This window comes from Syngnathus leptorhynchus, chromosome 22 (assembly GCF_054491065.1).
Source record: "Syngnathus leptorhynchus isolate UIUO chromosome 22, UIUO_Slep, whole genome shotgun sequence".
NCBI classification, from domain to species: domain Eukaryota; kingdom Metazoa; phylum Chordata; class Actinopteri; order Syngnathiformes; family Syngnathidae; genus Syngnathus; species Syngnathus leptorhynchus.
In genome coordinates this window covers 530,113-552,023 of record NC_141216.1, presented here as the reverse complement: position 1 = coordinate 552,023, position 21,911 = coordinate 530,113, and the positions used below count along the sequence as shown (strand labels likewise).

General features: G+C 44.8%; 2 protein-coding genes across 6 annotated transcripts; one reads left to right on the top strand and one right to left on the bottom strand.

Moving 5' to 3' along the window:
* Positions 1-4,117: 4,117 nt before the first annotated feature.
* LOC147039060 (somatostatin receptor type 5) lies at positions 4,118-5,469 on the bottom strand. The gene has a single exon (XM_085904161.1). It carries the CDS (start codon positions 5,283-5,285, stop codon positions 4,305-4,307), a length of 981 nt encoding a protein of 326 aa, XP_085760287.1. The 5' UTR covers positions 5,286-5,469; the 3' UTR covers positions 4,118-4,304.
* Positions 5,470-7,602: 2,133 nt separating this feature from the next.
* Positions 7,603-21,795, top strand: slc39a11 (solute carrier family 39, member 11). Of its 5 annotated transcripts, none has more exons than XM_085903403.1 (10): positions 7,603-7,765; positions 8,887-9,008; positions 9,076-9,114; positions 10,869-11,027; positions 15,313-15,442; positions 18,444-18,602; positions 19,757-19,826; positions 20,338-20,436; positions 20,552-20,710; positions 20,864-21,795. In XM_085903403.1, the coding sequence occupies exons 2-10, from the start codon at positions 8,901-8,903 to the stop codon at positions 20,940-20,942; spliced, it is 1,002 nt and encodes a 333-aa protein (XP_085759529.1). In that variant the 5' UTR covers positions 7,603-7,765; positions 8,887-8,900; the 3' UTR covers positions 20,943-21,795. The 5 variants fall into 5 exon arrangements, with proteins under 5 accessions (XP_085759529.1, XP_085759530.1, XP_085759534.1 ...); XM_085903404.1 differs by having other exon boundaries at positions 7,675-7,756; XM_085903408.1 differs by lacking the exon at positions 7,603-7,765 and adding an exon at positions 8,251-8,370 and having other exon boundaries at positions 15,313-15,421.
* Positions 21,796-21,911: the final 116 nt, after the last annotated feature.

Below are 21,911 nucleotides of genomic sequence, written 5' to 3'. Positions count from 1 at the left end.
TCGGACGGATACATTCCGCCAGGTTCTTATTCCACAAAGCGTGTGCAGAATACAGCCATGACTGAATCCATAGCCGTTAATTAGGATCCAGCATTTGAACAACGTGAAGCTCGGCGGTGGGGCAATACATCACATGACATCACGGCTCCCGGATGTTTAATCAGAGGTGATCCAAGGAGCCGGGAGATTAAACACCTTGTTTACTGAACTTTGTTGGCTGCTAGTCGCCAGCCACTGCTCTTTTCACCAGTGAGTGGTGAATGTTGCCATTATTCTGTCTCTTGCTTGTAAATAGAATCCTCCCATACAGTGATTGGTACAGTAAATAGAATCCTCCCATACAGTGAATTCCTTTCATTTGTCTGAAAGGACGCGTACGGAATTATTTGGAATCACCTTCCCATCTGCAGTCATATGAAAATACCCCCACACATCTGGCCTGGTCCTCTTTGTGAAAAAAAACAACCGTTTGCGATGCAGCACGCATTGTATCAGAAAGAAGCAATTAACACTTGTTAAAGATAATGAAAGCGCCAGCAATAGATGATTAAAGTGTGTTTAATCCTTAACAATAGCAGGCATGTTTTTTTCCTTTCACATGAAATTGCACTCGTAGATATTCAGCGCAATTCAATATCATCAAATTGGAGGGGGGGGGGGGGGGGGGGGGCTTTGCATTGGTGGTGACTAGACAGATAAGTGATGGTGATTGTTTGGATCTGTTCTTTCATAGTTTGTTTTGCTGAGCATGAGTGAAAGAAAGGCATCGTGCTGGGATCAAATGAACCGTTCATGTCACCGTCACTTCAATTTACCCGAGTTTGTGATGTGATTGATCATTAAAAAAGAAATCGATTGATTGTGGAACTTTTCTCCAATTGAATGCAGCAGAATTCTGGATACAATGCACATTTGATGTATATTTAAAGAGCGTTGTAGGATTCATGGCGGGAATGTCATAAATACTTCAAGTGGACAATACGCGAGTGTTTTATTCATATTCTAAAAAAGCCCAAAGCAGAATGCCATGGTGCATCAATCCACAAGCCTCTGCAAATCAATCACATGCCGCTGCATTTGGCCATCTCTTTTTTTTCCCCACCTTTTGCCTTAGCAAGGTTTAGTGGCTCTGCACCGACTGCGTCTCAGCTCACCGTTTTTCCATTTGACGGAATGTAAATGCACGAGCCGCTCACTCATCCTGTCAGAGGTCCAAAGCTACGTAGCTTTACCTTTAACTTGGAGTGGTGAAATGTGGCAAGCATGTGGTAGCGCTGGTGGTGGAGCGCACGCTTTATTTTTCATACAAAGTGTGGTCGTACCATTTCCACAAACGATGTGGATGATGCCATTACATAACGCATGAATATTTATGACGACATGATGAAGGTCAAGTCAAGTCAAGTCAAGTTTATTTGTATAGCCCTAAATCACAAGCAGTCTCAAAGGGCTTCACATAGACAATCAATTGACAATAATTCTCAAAGCATCCCCTGATCTTAGGCTCCCAAAAGGGCAAGGAAAAACTCAAAAAACCCCTACAAGGGGAAAAATGAGAAACCTTGAGAAGGGACCACAGATGGAAGGATCCCCCTTTCAGGATCCCTGTGGGACACCACACGTAACTTTATAGAGCTCAGAGGACGCATTGCCATGGACCACTCGGTGCGTCCTGTCTGATAGATACGAACGAAACCAGTCTAGTGCTGACCCCGAAATACCAACACAACCTTTAAGACGCTCTAACAAAATATTGAAGTCAACAGTGTCAAAGGCAGCACTAAGATCTAGTAGTAACAATACCGACGAAGTATTTGAATCCATAGCTAAGAGGAGATCATTAGTCACTTTAGCAAGTGCTGTCTCAGTGGAATGATTAGCTTTAAACCCAGACTGAAAAGATTCAAATCGATTATTAGCGACCATGTAATCAACAAGCTGCTGCGCTACTACTTTTTCAAGCAGTTTTGCTATGAATGGGAGATTTGAAACTGGCCTATAGTTACCGAGACAGTCCGGGTCAAGATTTGGTCGCTTAAGTAGCGGTTTAATGATAGCGGTTTTAAAGGCTGTAGGCACTATCCCAGAGGAGATAGACAGATTAATTATATTTAGAACGGACGGTCCTAAGATTTGAAATAATTCTTTAAGTAGTTTGGTTGGAAGCGGGTCAAGTAAACATGTTGTTTGTTTAGCCGCACTAACTAATTGTGTAAGCCTTTCGAGGGACACGCATTCAAAACTTGAAAAGGTTATCGCATGATCATCGGCGCCGGTAATCGGCGGTCCTGACTGAGTGATCGGAATGGTCATCTTGATCTCATCCCTAATGGAGTCAATCTTCCGAGCAAAAAATTTCATGAACTCGTCAGCCGAGTGAAAGGAGCTATCGGGGGTTGGCTGGCGTAGTGTTAGCTTTGCCACCGTATCAAATAGGTATTTAGGATTGTTCTTATTGAGATTAATGACCTGCGAAAAATAACGAGTTTTAGCTAAGATAAGCGCATCTTTATATTTCAGGAGGCTGTCGCGCCATGCCTGATGGAAAACCTCAAGTCTGGTTTAACGCCATTTGCGCTCATGCTTTCTACTTAACTGTTTAAGCGAACGTGTTTCATCTGTGAACCACGGAGTAGGCAGTCTACGGCGAGTTTTTAGACGTAGCGGCGCCACCGAGTCAATGGCATTTAACAATGTAGCATTGAATTCATTCGTAAGATTATCAATAGAGCCGGCATATGAGGGCAATACGGCAGTTGCTGGTCGCAGTAGCTCAGATAGCGCAGTCGCAGTCATGGAGTTAACATTACGGCTGCTGTAATTCTGATTGCTATCTTGTCTTTGACTAAGAACTAAAATTTCTAATTTTATCAAGTAGTGATCAGACAAAACAGTAGTGTATGGCAGTACTGTTATATTAGAGGTTGCCAGTCCTCGGGATAATACCAAATCTAAGGTATTACCATTCTTATGCGTTGCTACCTGTACGGCTTGCGTGAAACCAAACGTATCAATAAGAGTCTGAAACGCCGAAGTAAGTGGCTCAGACGGTATATTCATGTGGACGTTAAAATCGCCCATGATTATTATATTATCCGCGTTTGTCACTAGATCAGCCACGAATTCTGAAAATTCATCCAGGAAGCTAGCGTAAGCTACACGTTTCGCCTTAGGCTAGTGGCCAGGAGTGGAATAAACATTGCCATTGAATTATACTTCAGTCTATTCCGTCAAAAGCTTATTTTTGAATGCGAACAGATTGCTTCATTTTCTGTCGGCTTACTATAGGCGGAAAGGCTGTGATTTTCGAATGCTTAGGAATTCAGGTGTTGTATTGCACGCGACCACATGATGAAATCAAATTGACTTGTAATTTTGCCGTTTTTGTTTTGTTTGACCTTTGTATGGGTAGAACTGACAGACTCCTTGATGTCTGCTTTACAAGAAACAATCTTTATTCACAGAACATTTAAAACCAGGCAGGAAAAAAAAAAAATCATTTTGTCAAATACGTATCTGATGAATATAAATCCTGCATATTTCCTCACATCTTCATCAAATTTCATCTGATATCAACAGCAAGCATTCTTACAGTTTCATCATTCCATCGATACAGATTGTCACACACATTTCTTTTCATTGGTAGGATGACCTTCATGCTTGGGGAAAAAAAAAAAAAAAATGGCTGAGAAGTAGAAACGTATCTTTCACTGTGTTCGTCCCAATGAGATGTGCATGCGTGTGAACGTACGCAAGATGAGTCACACTTCTCCATTCTTGTTCACGCGCTGCTTTAGCTCAGAGCAACTGGGTCACATTCATTTGTTCACACACCAGCTGTCAGGCAAAAATGCAGCATTACACGAGACGTAGCCCAAAGCGCTGCCCCCGGTGGATGGAATTAGCGCAAGAATTTGGATCAAGTTCAAGGAGTGTTAGAAATTGCTCCAAGTCAAATCCTTTGACGTATGCTGCATTTTTCTCAATTGTATTGTTAGAGTCATTGAAACAAAGTGTCATGTACATGAATACAAATAGTCCAATAATATGGACATCCTGCCAACTATTTTGCTGTGTAAGCCAAGCCCTCTGATTCCTACTTGTGATATATTTCAAAAGGGATCTGTTATTGTTTTGGCGTGGTATCGCGACCGGCGACGGCTGGGGAATTGAGAAATCCTACTGCCTGCCGTGTGAAGAAATTGACAATAAAGCAAACTTGGCAACAAATCAAATGAACAAGCAAATCATCTCGAATAACGGATTTTTTTTCTTCCTTTCTTTCTTCTTCCAAAACGGTCTCTCTACGCCAGAACGCCGACATCCTGCACTCCCGTCACGTACCCCTCGGTGTCGCATCGCACGCTGGCCGAAGACTTGGCGGCTGAACACAGGAGGACCCGGAAGTGCCTCCTGAAGGTGTCCGAGAGGCAGGCGTAGAGGACGGGGTTGGCGCAGCTCCACGAGTACGACAGCAAAACCGACAGCTCGAAGGCCCGGGCCAAGGTGAGGTCGGCGTGAAATGCCGAGCAGAAGTTGACGGCGTAAAAGGGCAGCCAGCAAATAGCGAACACCGCCACCACAGCCACCACCATTTTGGTGACCTGCCGCTCTAGACGCTGGTTCTCGCTAGATCGGAGTCGTCGTCGCCACCTCAGGGTGAGCAGCAACGCCGCGTACGAGGAGGTCATGATGACAAACGGCAACGCGAAGCCCAAGACGAAGGTGTAAGACAGGACGCCCAGCCACCACATTTCCGAAAGCAGGTCCGGTACGCACTGGCCTCCGTGGGCCGAGAAGTGAAGCGCCATGGGAAGGATGGTCAGGATGGACAAAAGCCACAGGAAAGCCGAAACTATCTTGGCGCAGCGCGGCGTCCTCCAGGAGGCGAACCTCAGCGGGTCGGCCAGCGCCATATAACGATCCACGCTCATGGCCGTCAGACAGAAGACGCTGGTGAACTGGTTGATGCCGTCCAACACCATGACCGCTTTGCAGGCCGCGTCGCCAAACCACCAACGCTTCAGCAAGTTCTGACTGGCCATGAACGGGAGCCCCACCATGAAGAGTCCGTCGGCGAGCGCCAGGTTGAAAATATACACCGTGGTGGCCGATGACATTTTGTCCACTTTCAAAACGGCCGCGATGACCAGACAGTTCCCGGCGAGTCCGACGACGCACACCGCCAGGTAGAGGACGGCCACGAGGACGCCCAAACCGTCCACGCGCTCCTTCAAGTCAAAGTGTTCGTCCACAAAAGTCCAGTTGTCGATATCCACGTCCATTCTGCGCAAAACTCGGCGCTACTGTCTGACTGGCTGGCTGGCTTCTCCACAGTCGGAGGGAAGGTGAGTGACCCCAAAAGCAAAGAAAAGAACAACTTTGGCTACTCTTCAAGCGCTCAATGCTTTTAAAGTGGATTGTCTTCTCCGGCACCCATGGGCGGCCCTTTGCGCAAACACCCTTCAAATGAACGCCACAGATTCTTTCTCCCTGGGAGGGAGCCCCTTTTTATATATCTTCCCCCCACGGTGTGTGCCTGGAAGTCGACCACCCCCTTGTTCATCAGTCTCCAGAGGCTGGCTGTGATAGTCCAGCTTGGCTAACGCCCCTCCCTCCCGAAAGGTTCTCTGCTTGTTTCCAAGGTAAACCTTGAAATCTGCTCCCATACCCTTGTTTTCCTAACTTTCCCCCTCCCTCCCCTCCCTCTGCCTCTGTTGACTTCACACATAGCTTCCCTTCTATCGGTGGCGTCTCCACCCCTCAAGCCAGGGGGTCACTCAAATCCCCACGCACGGCACGGCACGTCACGTCACGTCTGTTTTCTCAGGATTTTGTTGTTGTGACATTTGACATGGGATTTTGTCTTGCTTGGGGTGGGGGCTGTTCTAAAATGAAGCAGGATGGCACAAGCAAAGGAAGTCAAGGCTGGCTCGGGGACTGCGGATGAGCGATGACCTCCATCCTGTTGCCACTCTGACACGCATAGCTGGAATACCCCCAGAGTGTCCGCCCCCTTTCAAATGCACAATTATTTCCCATGCCGTAAGTGTTTATCCAGAATCGGATACTTAACACTTCTCTAAATCGTCTCGGGGCTCATTCATCGCAAGATTTATGGGGGAATATTTCCAATCCGGCAACCGAGAGGGAAGGGGGGGGGGGGTGATGCTGATTAGGCTGTGGCTTTGTTGCCAACACTTCATACAACATGGCCCGGCTCTACATCCCTCTATTAATCATCCGGCAAAACACCGTGGAGTTGCTTCATATTTCATGGGCAATATTTCACTTGGTGTCATTTTGGCATTCGCTTTCAGAACAGTCTGCCGCAAAGAAGCAAACGGTAGGATTCGAGTCTGTATTATTCATCAAAGGACAAAAATCCTTCCTTCCTTCCCTGCTTTCTATTGTTGCGACATTTTGGAATCATCATCAATTATGAATGAAATCAGTGTGTTTCTATATGGAAAAACAAACTTTTGGAAATAGCCCCAAATAATGCAACTTTTTTTTTTTTTTTGCTTGCCCTTTACCAGTATTGTATTCTTGAGTAGTCACCATTACCGATAGCGCTTGTACTTCGGGTGCATAATATGCCAGATGAGCTCATTTATCAAGCCCAAATGAGCATTGAGTAGAAGTGGCAGGGAAGGTTACCAGCTGACTTTTCTAGCGCTCTTTTGTATTGGAAAACAGCAGTTGTTGCCAGACAAGTATTTGATACTACGTCATGAATGATGCAGACAGTGACGTTGCCATGCGTCTAATGAACAAGTTGGCGGCGAATCTGCGTCACCGTCTGATATAACACAAAGACACAGCCATGTCGCGCTTCGCTGGGCTCTGTGTGAAAGACGACAGGCGGAGAAAAAGCGCAGGGCTTGATTAACCTTCCGACACGCCCGATCCCACCCTCTCAAAGGTCTCCTACTGGACATCCTCCTCTTTTCTCAAAGCCAACTTCATCTTTGGTGCTTTTCATTCTTTGCTTTCTTGGCTAACGTGCAAAAACCCTTTGGAAAAAGTCCATCTTATGTTTCATTGACTGGCTAATGCCATTTTCCTGCAATATGTCCCCCCCCAGGGGGAACATTTTAAACCTATAGGAGACAAGAGAGAAATAAAGAAGGGATCTAATGCAATGAAAATTCGCATTCAAGGAGACATGCAGTTTTGTCTCATGATGCACCTGGCATCCCCCACCAACTACAGACATCTTTTGTCTCCCAGAAGATTGATAATGCAATATCCCACCGACAGACAGGAACAATGTCTTCCTTCTTATCCTCGCCGTAAAACAAAAATTACCGCGAATAACCTTGTTTTGTTTTGATTTTTTAACGTGCATTATTTTACTCCAACTGAAGGAGAAAGAAATGTGTTTGCTTAAAGACGAGGCAAAACCAAAATCCAATATGTTGCTAGTGTGACTGCAGTAAGGTAAATGCCATTTATTTGCCAGCTCCTTGTTGAGTCTTCCATCCCCCATCAAAATGTAAACAAATGACATTGCATCTGATGAATGATGTTCCAAACAGACAATCTATGTTGTGCCACTCATCCCCAGTCAGCCCAGCACAGGTGTGGCTCATCTCAATCAACCAAGCTGTTCCAGATCATCTCGTCAGAGGCTGTCTACAAAACCCCCTGAGAGACAGTGCTCGACGCTTCGACGTTAACCTTCCGTGGTCAGCGCTCAACTCCACGTCAAACCAGTGTCTCCTCCCTCCTATCCACCTTGGATCACCTTTTCGTGAGAGAAGTAAATATATTATTTTTGCCCTGAAACCTCAGTCTCTGTGTCTTGTCTCCTGGGTCCTCGGCACTTTTGGCTCACCACCCCAGCTGAGCGTAACAATCTACACAACAAATGAAATGACGAGGGCCAAGGCACACTGCAATAAATGTTGATTTATTCAGGCTGAGTAACTAGTAGCAACATGTCTATTTTTAAATCGTTATATACTGTTTCGTTCAAAGACACATTTCTCCACTTTGTGATGGCACCAAGATGCAATTTCTCCACTTTGTGATAGTGGTGAACAGATCTCTCTCAGTCAATTTCAACTGGGCTTGGATAAAGCACAGCGTACATATAAAACACTTCATATCCGTCCATCCAGCCATCCATCCATCCATCCAGCCATCCAGCCATCCATCCATCCAACCATCCATCCATCCATATTGACGCGCTCTAAGTGTCGCTTTACCTTTAAAAATGGTGAAAGCACTGGCGATGACGTCACATGGATCTGACGAATCAAATGTATTAAAAGGCGGGGCTAAATGTTCGTAGACACGTGTACCGGGAAGTAGGAAGTAAATACAGGGGAAAGAGAGAGATCAAGTCAAATCGGAGGCCACTAGGTGAGCTATGTTTTGAAGTAGTGCTGGAAGTTTCCAACTATTGCGTGCATTTCGGAATAGAATGAGAAAGTGGAGTTGTGAGCGTTCAGTCGCGCTGTATCCAAGTTGACCTACTAGTGACCTGACCTGCAATAAATACGTTGCTTCTTAAGCTAGCTAGCCATGCATGCTGTGCACTTGCTAAAAGCCTAGCGAATGACTTTTGGGAAGAGTATGAATGAAATACCTCGACCTGTGCCGTGCACAATTGGTGTGGAGATAGAATATCATCCTTTGCAGACTTGAATATCTGCCGATTGAGGTGCACACTGGCTTGCTTGCTTGCCAATGCAAATAAACAAAGATATTCGAATGGAAAGCAAACAGGCTTCAACTGCCTTTTGTGCTGTGTGCAGAAACAAACTGACAAGCTTTCAAAGTCCATATGTCGAGCTCTTCCCATGTTTGTTCTGAATTGGTGCCTCGAATTCACGCATGAGCTGTTTTGTCTGCTTCGGCATCCGTTTTTGTGTCCAGGTGTGGCACGCACAATGATCGAGGGCTACTCCCCTGTGGCCCAGGCGCTGATGGGGACCCTCTTTACCTGGGCTCTAACGGCTGCCGGGGCTGCCACCGTGTTTGTTTTCTCCGGTCGACAGGTTGGTTGAGTGTAACCCGTTTCTTGGAATCAACTTGATTTCAATGCCACTCCTCTGCCTTGTACAGAAGCACATCTTGGACGGAAGTTTAGGATTTGCAGCAGGGGTGAGTGACTTTCTTTTCTGCAGATGTCGTAAAACCAACGTTCCCAGCTCAAAAGCAATTGTGCAATTGTGCAAGGACAGCTCAGTCATGCATTTGTGATAGGTAATTGTAAAGGGGGAAATGACTTTGTATACAAATAATGATCAAAAAAGCTTTTCCCCCTCCAGAATCGTTGCCGCTTTTTCCAACAAGTATCTGTCGATTTCTTCAGCTTTCCCTCCAGAGATGATGTCATTTTTCAATTTGCGTCACGCCTCTTTGAAAAAGTTTGTCGGATTAACAGTCAGTGTCGTGGGGATTGCAATTGCTTCCTCTGGTTCTGATGTGCAGTCATTATCCTGATTTTTGAATATTGGCCCTGATTACCGCTAATTGAATGATAACGACCTTCCGAGTAGCTCTTCGTCAAATCTTAATGAAAATAATGACCGCTTTACTTCTGATGACATCTTTGAAGATGTTAAATACACATCCATCCGTGTATGTCAGAAGAATATGAAGTGTCATCACATTTGAAAGAGAGTTAAAGCGCAATGACTTGATTGATTCAAAGTGACAAACTTAACTATTGTGAATATTTTTTGTAAGGAACATTTCTATTTCCTTTTTCTCCCCCCCTTCCCCCATGGTCCCTTGCGTTTTCTTTTAGCATAAATATTGAATCCGCTTCAGTTGAGCTAGCTTCTAACGGTGGCGTTGATGTTGTGGCAAAGTACTGTATTCCCTGGCATCTCGCACTCTCCGCCTACAAGTCTACTTAAGCTAATAAATGTGTTTAATGAAGCTACATTGCCCATGGTGGCATATCTGTTTATGTCACTTAACGTTGCGTAAGAGAGAGCGGGAGACAAGAGTGGGCTCTTCTACGTGTTCTAGTCCAAGAGATGAATTGATGAACCGTATGATTTCCAGACATTGGTACCTTCAAAAAGGAATGTTTTGAAACATATAGAGGAGGGTAGACTGGATCATCGACATGAAACTCATCCTTACCGACTCCTCAGGGAAACATTTCGTCTCTGTGGTAGTTCAAGATAAGCAGGAAAGCAAATTGTCTCCCGAGAGAAAGTTTGACTTAACGAATTGCCACTTCAGACTTGAGATATGGTGTCGGTATTGGAAGAAGCCAGCAATTTGTTGTCATTTGGTTGAATCCATCACTTTAATTGCCACTCGTCACGGTCCGAGTGCTTTTATAGCTTCTCCGTGGACTATTCATTTCGATTCCAACCAACGTGCTTATCGAGGAATGAAGCCCGGCTTCTACGACGCTCGACAGATCAATCTTTCTTCTCCCGTTCAAGGTGCAAGAAATCCTTCAAAAGCTTGACTGGAAATTAGAATTCAATCATTTTGACATTGACTGTTGGAGCTTTTGAATAAAGATGGAACAGTTGAAGTGTGGCGTTGGATTTTCTCCCGAGGTTAGCCCAGCGCGCAATGTAAATGATGTTTACAAAAGACTGAGGAAGGAAAAGGAACACCAAGCAGAAGATTTGATGAATAAATGAGTGCCTTGTATTTGCGTGCGTCGACTAAATCCGTCACCAGGTAAGGCGCGAGCCTTTATTTGCTCAGGGAAATGAATTGGTGGATGACGGAGAGAGAAAAATCAACGGCTGGGCCGTTCATAGAATAGAATAGAATGATGTCCTTTTGATTTTGGTTCGAGATGAATTGCGCAATGCTCGGTACTGCGATTTGCCGTCCGAGCCTATCAGTGATTTGACTTGAGCTTTTTTGTCCTTGCCCAGGTGATGTTGGCCGCTTCCTATTGGTCATTGCTGGCGCCGGCAATCGACATGGCCGAGGATTCTGGGAAGTACGGCTCATTTGCTTTTCTGCCCGTGGCCGTCGGCTTCACACTCGGGGCCGCTTTTGTTTACATGGCTGACGTGGCCTTGCCCTTCTTGGTAAGAATCTCATCTTATCTCAGAACTTGAACGGAAAAAGGTACCTGAAGCAAAACTAAAATACCGCAAATAGATGTGTTATAAATGACATACATTACATTTCTTCTAAAAAAAAATACCGATTTTCAGATCTTCCGCCTGCCGGTGTTTGTTTTGACACTGGCTTGCCACAAATGAGCTCAGCCTCCCCGTGGTGGTGCTTTCAATACTTTGAAATTGCTTCCTCGGCTCCCACCCAGAAAGTCTCATCGGTAACCTTGAAATTCACGTCGTTTTCCAATTTCCGTCATTTACGCCGGGCATTGGAGAGCCATGCTGTTAGTTCATTTGTTGGATGTCGAATTACGGAGTGTGCGTAGAAGGAACGGCGAGAACCGCGGGAGCTGGTTACGCTTGAAGCAAATTGCAGATGGAACCGAATGCTCGTCTATTGTGTGGATCTCATTGAAAAGAAATGCCTTGGGTTTTTTTCTTGACATTTGGTTGACTTGAGGTTGTATTTATGAAATGGCTTTCTGCTGCCGCCATAGACTCATTGGAACTCTTCTTTCTCCTGGTTACATCATGAGCCGCAGTCCTCTGGCTATTGTTCTTCTTGTCTTTCTTGATCTGGTTCCATGGCGACTGGAAGGGCAACGTTGAGCTGCGGTAATAGCAAGCATGAAATCACAAATGGTGTTTGGACAGCTGCCGGTGGTGGCCTTCTTTTTTAACGCTTCCTCCATAAACACCGAGGAAGTCCAAAAAGATAGATCCGTCCATAAGGTTGGGGGTGAAAAGGTGAGAGGGCGTGATTGATTGCTTGCTTGCTTAGATGACTTCTGCTTGGCTGCGCTTTGTCGTATCGTCCTCGTCCATCTCCCGCCGTACAGAAAATTCAAATTATTTTCATGCATCGCTGTCCTTTGTATTTTGGTCGACAAATGGAGCATGATGTCATTTGGCCAACTGCGCAGAATGACCAATGAGCGAGCAGCGGTTGCTGCGTCTGGACTTGTTTTATTCCAAAGTGAGCAAATTCAATATTTGGCCACGGTTACTCGGGCTCAAAGTGGACACGTTGTCACAAAAGGAGGTTTTGTGCAATCTATATTGCAGTCGAATTAACAGCTGGAGCAGCAAATGAATACAATCAATGCTCAGGACTTCCTGTCCCACAGCATGAAGGCTTCAATTTAAAGACACAGCTTAGTCACGGTACTTAAGCCGGCAGAGCAAAGCAGAGTTTACAATGTTTCCGACATGGCAATTTCCCCTGAGTGGTTTTGTTTGAAATCTCAGCCTCACTAACACCAATAATATATACAATACGTATCCAGCGGCCAGGCGGCCAGCCCCCTCTCTCTCTCTCTCTCTCTCTTTCTTTCTCTCTCTCTCTCTTTCTCTCTTTCTCTCTCTCTCTCTTTCTCTCTCTCTCTCTTTCTCTCTCTCTCTCTTTCTCTCTCTCTCTCTTTCTCTCTCTCTCTCTTTCTCTCTCTCTTTCTCTCTCTCTTTCTCTCTCTTTCTCTCTCTCTCTCTCTCTCTCTCTCTCCCCCTCCCTCCCTCTTGGCTCAAGCCTCTTTTGTGAGTCTTCACCGTGGCAGCCGCCCGCCATCTACGATAAGTGTCTCGTGGTAGAGATATGCCATACCAGATCGGAGCAGGGTGTGCGAAAACGCTATTGCGTGGCCTCCGGTCAGACTTGTCATCATCCCTTGGAATAATTGCCATTATTTTCAGTTCATGTTGCCATTTCTAAAAGAGGACTAAATAAAGCAAGCTCCCATTAGCATTCAAAGAACTAAAGAGAATAATTATAAGTTTTTAGTGCGGCATGGTCGCTAAGTGCACGGCAAGCTTGTAATTGCAATGCCCCAATGCCGTGTTTTGTTTTGTTTTTTCCTCTCTGCTGAATTGTGCGTTGAATACCAAACAACATAATGATTGGCCCAGTCAGTGTGTGTGGAAGAAAGGAGTTCAGGAACAGAAGGCATTTCAAATGAGCCATGTGGCTTTTGGGTCATTTATTGAATAGCGCCAATGCGTTCTTCTGATTGACTTTCACCTAAACCCTTGGCTTGTCTTGAGGCAAGTTGCATCATCAACCGAAATCATTTCATATTGAGTCAAGGACAAGCCAGATGGCTCCTTTCACTTAAACGGCGTGAGTGGGACCAATTCCGCTTTAAACTACAATACTGGGAGCTCATTTCGTCACAAATCTATCTGCTGAAGGCTGGATGACCTCCAAAGAACAGGTAGTTGCAGGTAGTGGCGGTCCTGTATAACCCTCCCTCCCTATGATTCATGCAGCCGGCAGTCTTTCTCCACCTCATTTATTCACAACATGGACACAGAGCTCACGCTCCATATTGAATATGGCTTTACAAAAGACAGCATGTGTGCATGTGTGTGTGCCGTGTTTTTCCTATCGCGCTGGCTTTGTTGAATAATCATTGTTGTCTGAAATGTCACCGTGCAAACTCGGTGGCCTTCAGAGACACAATGGAAATTGTGCAGGGATTCTGCGTTTGTCTTTTAGTCATGCCGCAGGGGTGTCCAACTCCTTTTTTTCCCAGTCACATATTTGAAAAAGATGCATGGTAGTAAAAATTGCTCGCAATATCTGGAGTTTTTCCAAAGTGAAATTTTGGTCTTGACACAGAATTTGTCTTTGCGGGCCGCATAAAATGATGCGGTGGGGCCACGTGTTTGCCACCCAGTGGGTAACGTTCCCATTTCGGATCCCCAAAAAGAAAAGTATCATTTTTAACCTGGATGGAAGAGCTTCTTTTTCCCACTTTCAAAGCTCTGAGCACTGCTTTGATGGCTGGATATTGAGATGAAAGTGTTCCTTGCGGCTCTTTACCCCTCACGGAATACTTCGCCTTTGCCCCTATCGTTGGCAGAATAGTCAAGCGACTGGTGCATGAAAATCACGCTTTCATGGCTGTTGGAGCCAAATTTGGACTTTAATGGGGTGAGAATATGTTTTTTATTTTTTTTATTTTTTTATTAATCATCACCTGACATTGCGTAACAAATAGAAAGCAAAAAAAAAAAAAGACTCTTAAAGTCCTACATTGACATAAATGCTGTTGACTGCTCCTTTTAGTATACGCTTCAATATTTTCTTTGTCTTTCGGACGGACGGACGGACGGACGGACAGAGGAAATGAAGTGAGTGCTTTGACAAAACGGGATCAGGGCATCTGTCAGTGTCAACATGCATCCCATCCTTCCATTCCTTCCCCTGGCAATATTGCTTGGCTTTTGATGGGGGCTTAAAGGAACGTCTCATAACGGTACAATAACGCCACAGAAATAGATTGACAGTCATCTAGTGAGCGTCTCTCTCTCTCTCTCTCTCTCTCTCTCTCTCCACCTTGTAATTAACCGAGGTGGCTAATAGCTGACGCTTCATCATTTATTCCAGATGGTACGTCACTCATTAACCTCGCCCGCCTTTTTGCGTTTGCCTCAATTCATTTGCACGTGCTTATTTCAGCCTCACGTGTTTGCCCTTAAAGCTTTCCTTCCAAAACATGCCTAGTGTCATATTTTACGACGATCCTGCTCCATCCTAATTCTCCCCAATATTGATGTCAAGGGGATTTCCGCCCTATTACACACACACACACATATATATATATATATATATATATATATATATATATATATATATATATATATATATATATATATATATATATATATATATATATATATATATATATATATATATATATATATATATATATATATATATATATATATATATATATATATAAAATGCGGTTCATCTGTGTCCATTTAAAAGCTGATTAATTAGGAGAGTGGCACATTTGAATACCTGGCAGGGAGGGCATTAGCATTTGCTGCTGTCATCTATGATGAGGCCATCTTAAATGATGGAATCAAAAAAATGACACGTGTTTTGAAGGTCACTCAAAAGTTCAGAAAAGAGAAAGGGATGACATTTTCAAATGTTTCATTTGAATTGCCTCTTGGTATCTTTTGTTTTTGCTTGTAAATTGAACCCAGTTGACTTGCATGAATGTGTCATCATAAGCTTTTGCAAGGCCATGTAATGTTTTGAGCTATTGAGTCACCTTTGCTCCTATCTATCCCAAAAGGACCGACCGACCGACCGACCGCGGAACCAATCATTTGTTCAAGTCCAGTGTCTTGTTTTCACATGCATTTGGAGATGAAATGAAATGTTGCTTTTATATTTGATGAGGCTGTTTTGTTATGATTTGTTGTAATTTGATTTCTCCCCCCCCCCCCCCCCCCCCCCCCACAGGGCGTGTCTGCCGACCCCAACGTGGCCTTGGCTCTTGCGTCGGAATCCAAGATTGTAAAGGAGAAGGAGGAGGTTTATCCATTTTCCGAATCTCAAGCCATCAAGTTAGGTAGAGCTGGACCTCTTCCAGGCAAGCCTGCCCTTCCTTCATATAGCCACCATCTTAAAAAGAACCCCCCCCCCCCCCCCCAAAAAAAAAAAAGCATCGTCTTCATGAACACGCTTGAAACATTTGTCAATCAGTCTTCTGTGATGGCTTCTTTCTTTCTTTCCTTTCATCTCGTCACTTTTGAAATCTTTGTCCCGTGCTGATTGTGTGTCCTAACATCCGATCCGTGTTCAGGATTGCGTGTGAGCGTTCAGACTATTGAGTTGATGTGCGAGTTGGCCGCCACCTGGGCTGCAAAATCAAGCCAAGTGGCAGACGAGGCGCTTTCTAGCTCAGCGGCCTCCTCGTCTTATCTGCCGACGGCCACTGGCCATTAGACCCTCACAATGTCAACGTCCCACTGTTACGTTCACACTACTGCCAGTGAGTCGCGGTTTGGCCCGGCGGAACGATCGCTCGGATATCGTTCCTTTTCACGTACGACTTTTAATCAGTTCTTGCTTCCGCTTTCCGGACTGACCTTAGTTCTGCTGCTGCTGCTGGAAGGATGAGAACAATGCACAAGTGAATTGTGTGTCATCAATTGCGGTGGTTTTCAAAAGCCACATATTAGCAGTCCTGCCCGAACCAAAAGGCTGCCTCCTCTCTCGACGTATATGCGTTGGATACGCTTTGAACGGCTCCATTTTCTCTCTCTTGCAAATCCCCCTCGATTTGGACTCATCCATTTCTTATGTTTTGTTGTGTTTGAATTCTGGCGAGATGGTCGCTGACGGGTGGGTGGGTGGCGCCTCCTGACTTCCTTCTGTATGTGGTTTGAAGGTTTTCTCGTCTTAACTCTGCTCTTTTTTTCCCAGCCATCACAGAAGAATAAGCAAACATGGGGTCATTTTCTTCTTCAATGTGTGCTATATGAATGTGGATGGTTTGGATTGCCTTCTTCTGACTTGTGACTGGAGTAATCACGCTTTTATGATGCCAACAGTTTGCCCCCGAAATGACTTCAACTACAACTGAAGGAATCAAACGTCCCAAGTGGTGCTTCTCCCAAAATATGCCTTACTTGCTTCTGCATATGAAATGAGTTAGTATCGAACAAGGCACAAAAATAACCCGAATTTTCTTTTTTGTTGTCGTACGTTTACTGTATGTCAGTCACTGCTTGGTTGCCTGGCAACATTGGTCAAAAAGCACACGGACTATAGGTGATTTACTGGCACCATTATCTCTCCTCTAATACTTGTCATTTTGTCTCTGTCTGTCACCAAAGCAGCTGATGTGTCCTTTTTCACCATTTTGGTCGGCATTGTGGGTTGGGAGAGCTCAGCAATTCACTTGAGAGTACAGTAAGGGGGGGGGGGGTGAAACAAATGAGCCTTCAGTTCCAGCCTGGACCAGAACAAGCTTTACCCAGCTGAGGTTCCCATCCTTGCTTCTTTGTCTTCAATTTGTGGATGTTTCATGCACTCGCTGATGACTTTGCGCCTTTGCTCTGGCCGGGCCAGTTGATCAGAAACTCAGCTCAGCTCAGCTTTGGCTCATCTCCCGATCCTTTTGTCTCCGTCCCGTATTTCTCACCGTAGCGTTACTGGGGTTTGTTTCATTAGTTTCCCCCCTATATCTTATTTCCTCAGCTGGCAGAGGCATTTTAGACAGTTGGAGTCTTGCATCGCTGTGAGAACGTTTTTTGTTTTTTTTTGGGAACACCACAGTCCCGTGGTGAACAATACGACGTCCATCTTCACTGGGACGAGACGTTCACTCACTCTCCTAGTTTCCTGTGCTCTGTGTTCTTCTGTAGGAATAGATGAATCGGGGGGGAAAAAAATAAAAAATAGATTGTAGAAAGTCAAACTACTTGCCAGTCCAATTGCTCATTTTGGATTGATTTGGTCGGTTTTTCCCCGAGTGATGCCGGGCTTATCGGGTTACGATCTAAATAGATTTGAGTTGCTAAAATGTGATTGATTTATTTATTTTTTTTCTGCCGCAAGGATTGAAAGAACTAGCCTTGATTGATGAATTGGACGGCACTGTTTTTTCACCCATGCTGAGATAGATGATTTCTCAGTGAATAGAAAATTGATTGAACTCAACAAGAGCTGGATTGGTAATTGCATACTCAAGAAGGTGTGTGATTTACAAGATGAAAACTCCAGACAGTCTTTGGTTTGATTGGCAGGCAAGATTGTTAAGAGCAAAAGAGATTGGATAGAAAATGACATAGCGCTCGCTGGCCACTCTTTGCTCAATAGAATGGGTTTTATTCTCCAAAGCTTGTGGCTGACTAGCTAAAGAAGTGTGATTTGTCTGGCAGCGTGACTAAAGCAACAATTTCAAGTGTTCAAGGGACGCATGTCTGTGCATTTACTTTCAGTTGAAAGAGTTTGTCAAGGCTCTTTTCTTCCCAGCAATTCCGATGCCACTCTAGCCAATACAGTCAGGGTTAGGCTTTCCCCAAGGGCTTTTTATCATTTGAGTTGTTGGCTGTCTGTCTGTCTGTCTGTCCTTCTTTCCGTGTCCCACCTCTCGGGTTGCCAAAGCAACTGAGTGAGAACGAGTAGATTGTGTTTATTATCGTGCATTATGGATGTCGAGAAAATCATTTCGTGAATAATTTTAACGTCAAATATTTCAGGCGCAGTAGAACAGTTGCCGTGCCTCCCTCACATGGGAGAACATTGATTCCAACAAATGCAAATTGGAAATGGAAAATAATTTCAAAATCAATCAAATTGATGTAGAATTTGGACTTGATATCTTTTCCAGCTCATTTTGTAAATCATTTACAGATGGAAAAAAAAAATAGCCTGTATAGGTGGGTCCTCTGAAAATAATATTCCAGTGGTCCTAGAGTTGCTTCTTGGTTATAATGGTGGTCTGTTGGACAAAACCCCTGCCTGATCTACTGCATGAAGACATATTTTCTAGTGTCTGCCTATTGCCAATATGTTTCATCATAATATATTTGGCTCATCGTGATATTCTAATCAGATTCGACTCTTTTGGTTTCCCCAAACAGAGGAGGGTCTTCAACTCCCGAGGAAGAGAGTATCTCATTGGGCTAACTCCAATGATGAAGAAACGCAAAACTCACATCTGGAAGCGAGTAGCCGTTCGGGAAGCAGCTGGAGACGCATCCTTCTCCTCATCCTCGCCATCACTATTCACAACATTCCAGGTGAGAAAAAAATCAATGGAGACGGCGGACGGGATAGCTGTCAATTTGCCGTGTCTGCGTTATGGTATTTGCTGTTGCCTTAAGAAGCTCACGAAAGATGAAGTCTCTTAAAACTGCACCCCAAAAAAATAGGATTAGAATGCACTCAACTCCACTTTCCAGTGTATGGAAAAAAAAAAAACTGTTGGGGAAAATGTAGCAAAAGCCAGACACTAAAGCTTGTCAATGTATAGTGAAAGTTAGTGTGAAAGCGCAAATAGAGTTTGTTTCCTGGGCCCTGTGGCATTTCAGAGCCATCCAGCCTAGCGAATTGAGCGCTTTTAAAGTCAGCCCGGACGGACAGTGGGTCCGGCGATAGATGACCATGAAGTGAAGAGATCGATCCCTCCCTCCCGAAATTTGGATCCTGTTGGATGCTTTCATTTGTCTCCCTTGAAATTTCGCAAATTGCGGCTGCCTTCATTTAAGACTTGCTACATTTGGCTCGGTGCTCACATTCCTCGTCAATATCCGATCCCCGAAATAGATTATTGACTGCTTCCAGCCGACTGCCCGCACGTGTCATCGCTAAGCGCAGGAACAAAAGGGAGGGGGGGGGAGTTATATGTCAGGTCGGGAAGACTGACTTCAGTCTTGTCTGCCGCCGTGCCTGCGCTTGCCCTAAGCAGCCACGACATCTTGTATGAGGACTTGAGTCACTGAAAATCACTCAAAGCAAGTGTTGTGTATTCCAGTAGGTGTTTAGTGCCTGGAGAATTCTCTAAAAGAGAAGTCAAAAGGCATTAGCTTGCATTGCTTCCGTCGACTGCTCATTGGCATCCTCATGCAGCACACTTGATATTGGACGAAGCCGGCCGGTTGTGCGGGTGACACCGCTATATCGACTGAAATGAACACAAATGATTTTTTTTTTTCCCCCCGTCTCTCCTTTGCCTGTAGGTTTAGATGGTTAAATGCCAACGGTCCCCCATTGGTATATTAAAATCATTTAGCTCAAGATCATGGATGAAGCCATCCATGAAGATGGTTTAAACAAATCTCAGCTCATTTGCATATTTAGCCTGCGGTCTGCTTCTATTTGTCTTATTCTTTGAATCATTTTGCTTGCCACAGTTTTGGAAATTGGCATGAGCTTAAAAGGAAACTTTGTGCAGAGGGCTTGGCTGTGGGAGTTGGATTTGGGGCCATTGGGAAGACTTCATCCGCTACGCTTGAGAGTGCCAGGTAAGGGCCAGGCCAGGCCAGTTCAATTGGGTCAAGTCAGCAAGAGCTCACTTCTGCCAACATTGACCCATGTAACTCTCAACATTGTTATATCATCAAAAGAATATTCTGCTAGTTAAAAGTCTGAGCCATTGAAAAAATCGTTTTCACTCATTACTATTGGCTGATTTTATTCTTAGTTTTATTAAGAAAGATTTTTTGAATTCTTTTTTTTGGGGTTGGAAAAATCCCCAGCTGTCTACTTGTTTCTTGTAAATGTATTGGCGCCACCTTGTGCACATAGGCCGTTATTTCTGTGAAGTGAATTCAACTGCACTCGTCGAGTTTCTTTTCTCTTATCATGATGAAGACGCACCGAGCTCTCTTAACTATCCATAAACATCTTCCTAATCTTGCCATCTAGACCGCGGTCGGTGATGTTCTGTGCTTGTTCAGCTGCATCTCGCTCGGTTGCAAAACAAAGCGCTCCGAAGAAAATCTATTTCAGTCTACGTTGTCATCATCCCTGCAGGAATTTGGCCATTGGTATCGGCATCCAGAATTTCCCAGAAGGCCTGGCGGTAAGCTTGCCGCTTCGCGGCGCAGGCATCTCGACGTGGACAGCCTTCTGGTAAAAACAAATTCCCATCTTCGTGCGTGCGTGCGTGCGTGCGTGCGTGCGTGCGTGCGTGCGTGCGTCCGTCGTCACTCAGAGGAAGTCAATAATGAGTCCCGGCAATCTCCAGGTACGGCCAGCTCAGCGGTATGGTGGAGCCCATAGCCGGAACGCTGGGCGCCGTCGCCGTGGTGTTGGCCGAACCTCTCCTGCCGTACGCCTTGGCGTTTGCTGCCGGGGCCATGGTTTACGTGGTGGTGGATGACATCATACCCGAGGCTCAAGTCAGGTGAGTCGAGGAGGATGTCGTTCCGTCCCAATCGCTCTCCAATGAGCAACGCAGAATCCAAACAAAAATAAAAAGGGAGGGAGGGCAATGACCAAGGTGCCGTCGGAATAATTTTGCAAATGCGCTCCAACTTTCCACCCTTGTCGCCCATAGTGGTAACGGAAAGCTGGCCTCCTGGACGGCAATCTTGGGCTTTATCGTAATGATGTCGCTAGACGTGGGACTGGGCTGAATCACCGTGGCGACCGGGACCGCGTCAACAAACAGCCTCCATAGCCGTCCGTCATTAGCGCAACATGCCAGCAGACCTCAGTGTCAAAGAATGGGGGGGGGGGGACCGAGTCACATATTTTGCTGAAATGTCAATCATTAGTCTCCCGCAGTGCAACTCGTCGCCATAGAAATCCAAAATGTCACATAGACAGACTCTTTTAAAAGCAGGCAAATTGATCCTTGCCTTTTTATACCACCAGCATGTTGCGAATTCAAGTTGCTTTCTCAGCATTATTTTCATTGCTGTGAAGCAGAGGCGCTAGATTTGGATCAATCTCAATGAGTCTGAAAAAAACTTGGCACAATCCGAAAGCTGGCTGTCCAAATACATCAAGTTAGAACTAAGCCTATTTTTCCAGTGGCTTGTAATATTCCATCTTTTTTAACTCCCTTCCGGCAAGACGTTGTCCAGTCTTAAAATTTCCATTTCTCTTAACTTTGATTTGTTTCAGTTTGCAATTTTGTTGATTACCTCGCGGTGGCGGCGGCATTACTTGAACTCTGTGACATATTAGACTTTCATTATTTTTCTGCGTAAGGCCTGAAAAGAAGCAGGTGATTATTTCTTCTCCAAACACGCTGTAAATATCCTTTTTACAGTATGTAAATTGAAATGGGAGGGTAACGTACAACAATTGTCTGTCTGCTGTGACGCTGCTGATGAAAAGAATCTGAAAAGCCCAGTTGAATAGTCGTGCCTTCTTTTCGGGTCGTATACTGCCACCTGCTGGCCAAAATTGCCAACAGTTGATGCCGATTTCCATGTGAATTGTTGATTGAAATAAACAGCTGCGTTAACGTAGCCAGTTCAATATGAGCGATTTATGGATGGATGGATGATATTACATGATGTACTACATGATTCAATCTGTATTTGAAGTATTCACCGTCATCTGTTGTTTTTGGAAAGCAAGTTTCTCTAGCCTTT

Excerpts from the sequence above, each read along its gene's own strand:
- LOC147039060 (XM_085904161.1), bottom strand. The coding sequence starts at position 5,285 with ATGGACGTGGATATCGACAACTGGACTTTTGTGGACGAACACTTTGAC.
- slc39a11 (XM_085903403.1), top strand. The coding sequence starts at position 8,901 with ATGATCGAGGGCTACTCCCCTGTGGCCCAGGCGCTGATGGGGACCCTC. Across the intron at positions 9,009-9,075 it reads TTGTTTTCTCCGGTCGACAG|AAGCACATCTTGGACGGAAG; the intron begins GTTGGTTGAGTG and ends TGCCTTGTACAG. Across the intron at positions 15,443-18,443 it reads TAGAGCTGGACCTCTTCCAG|AGGAGGGTCTTCAACTCCCG; the intron begins GCAAGCCTGCCC and ends TTCCCCAAACAG.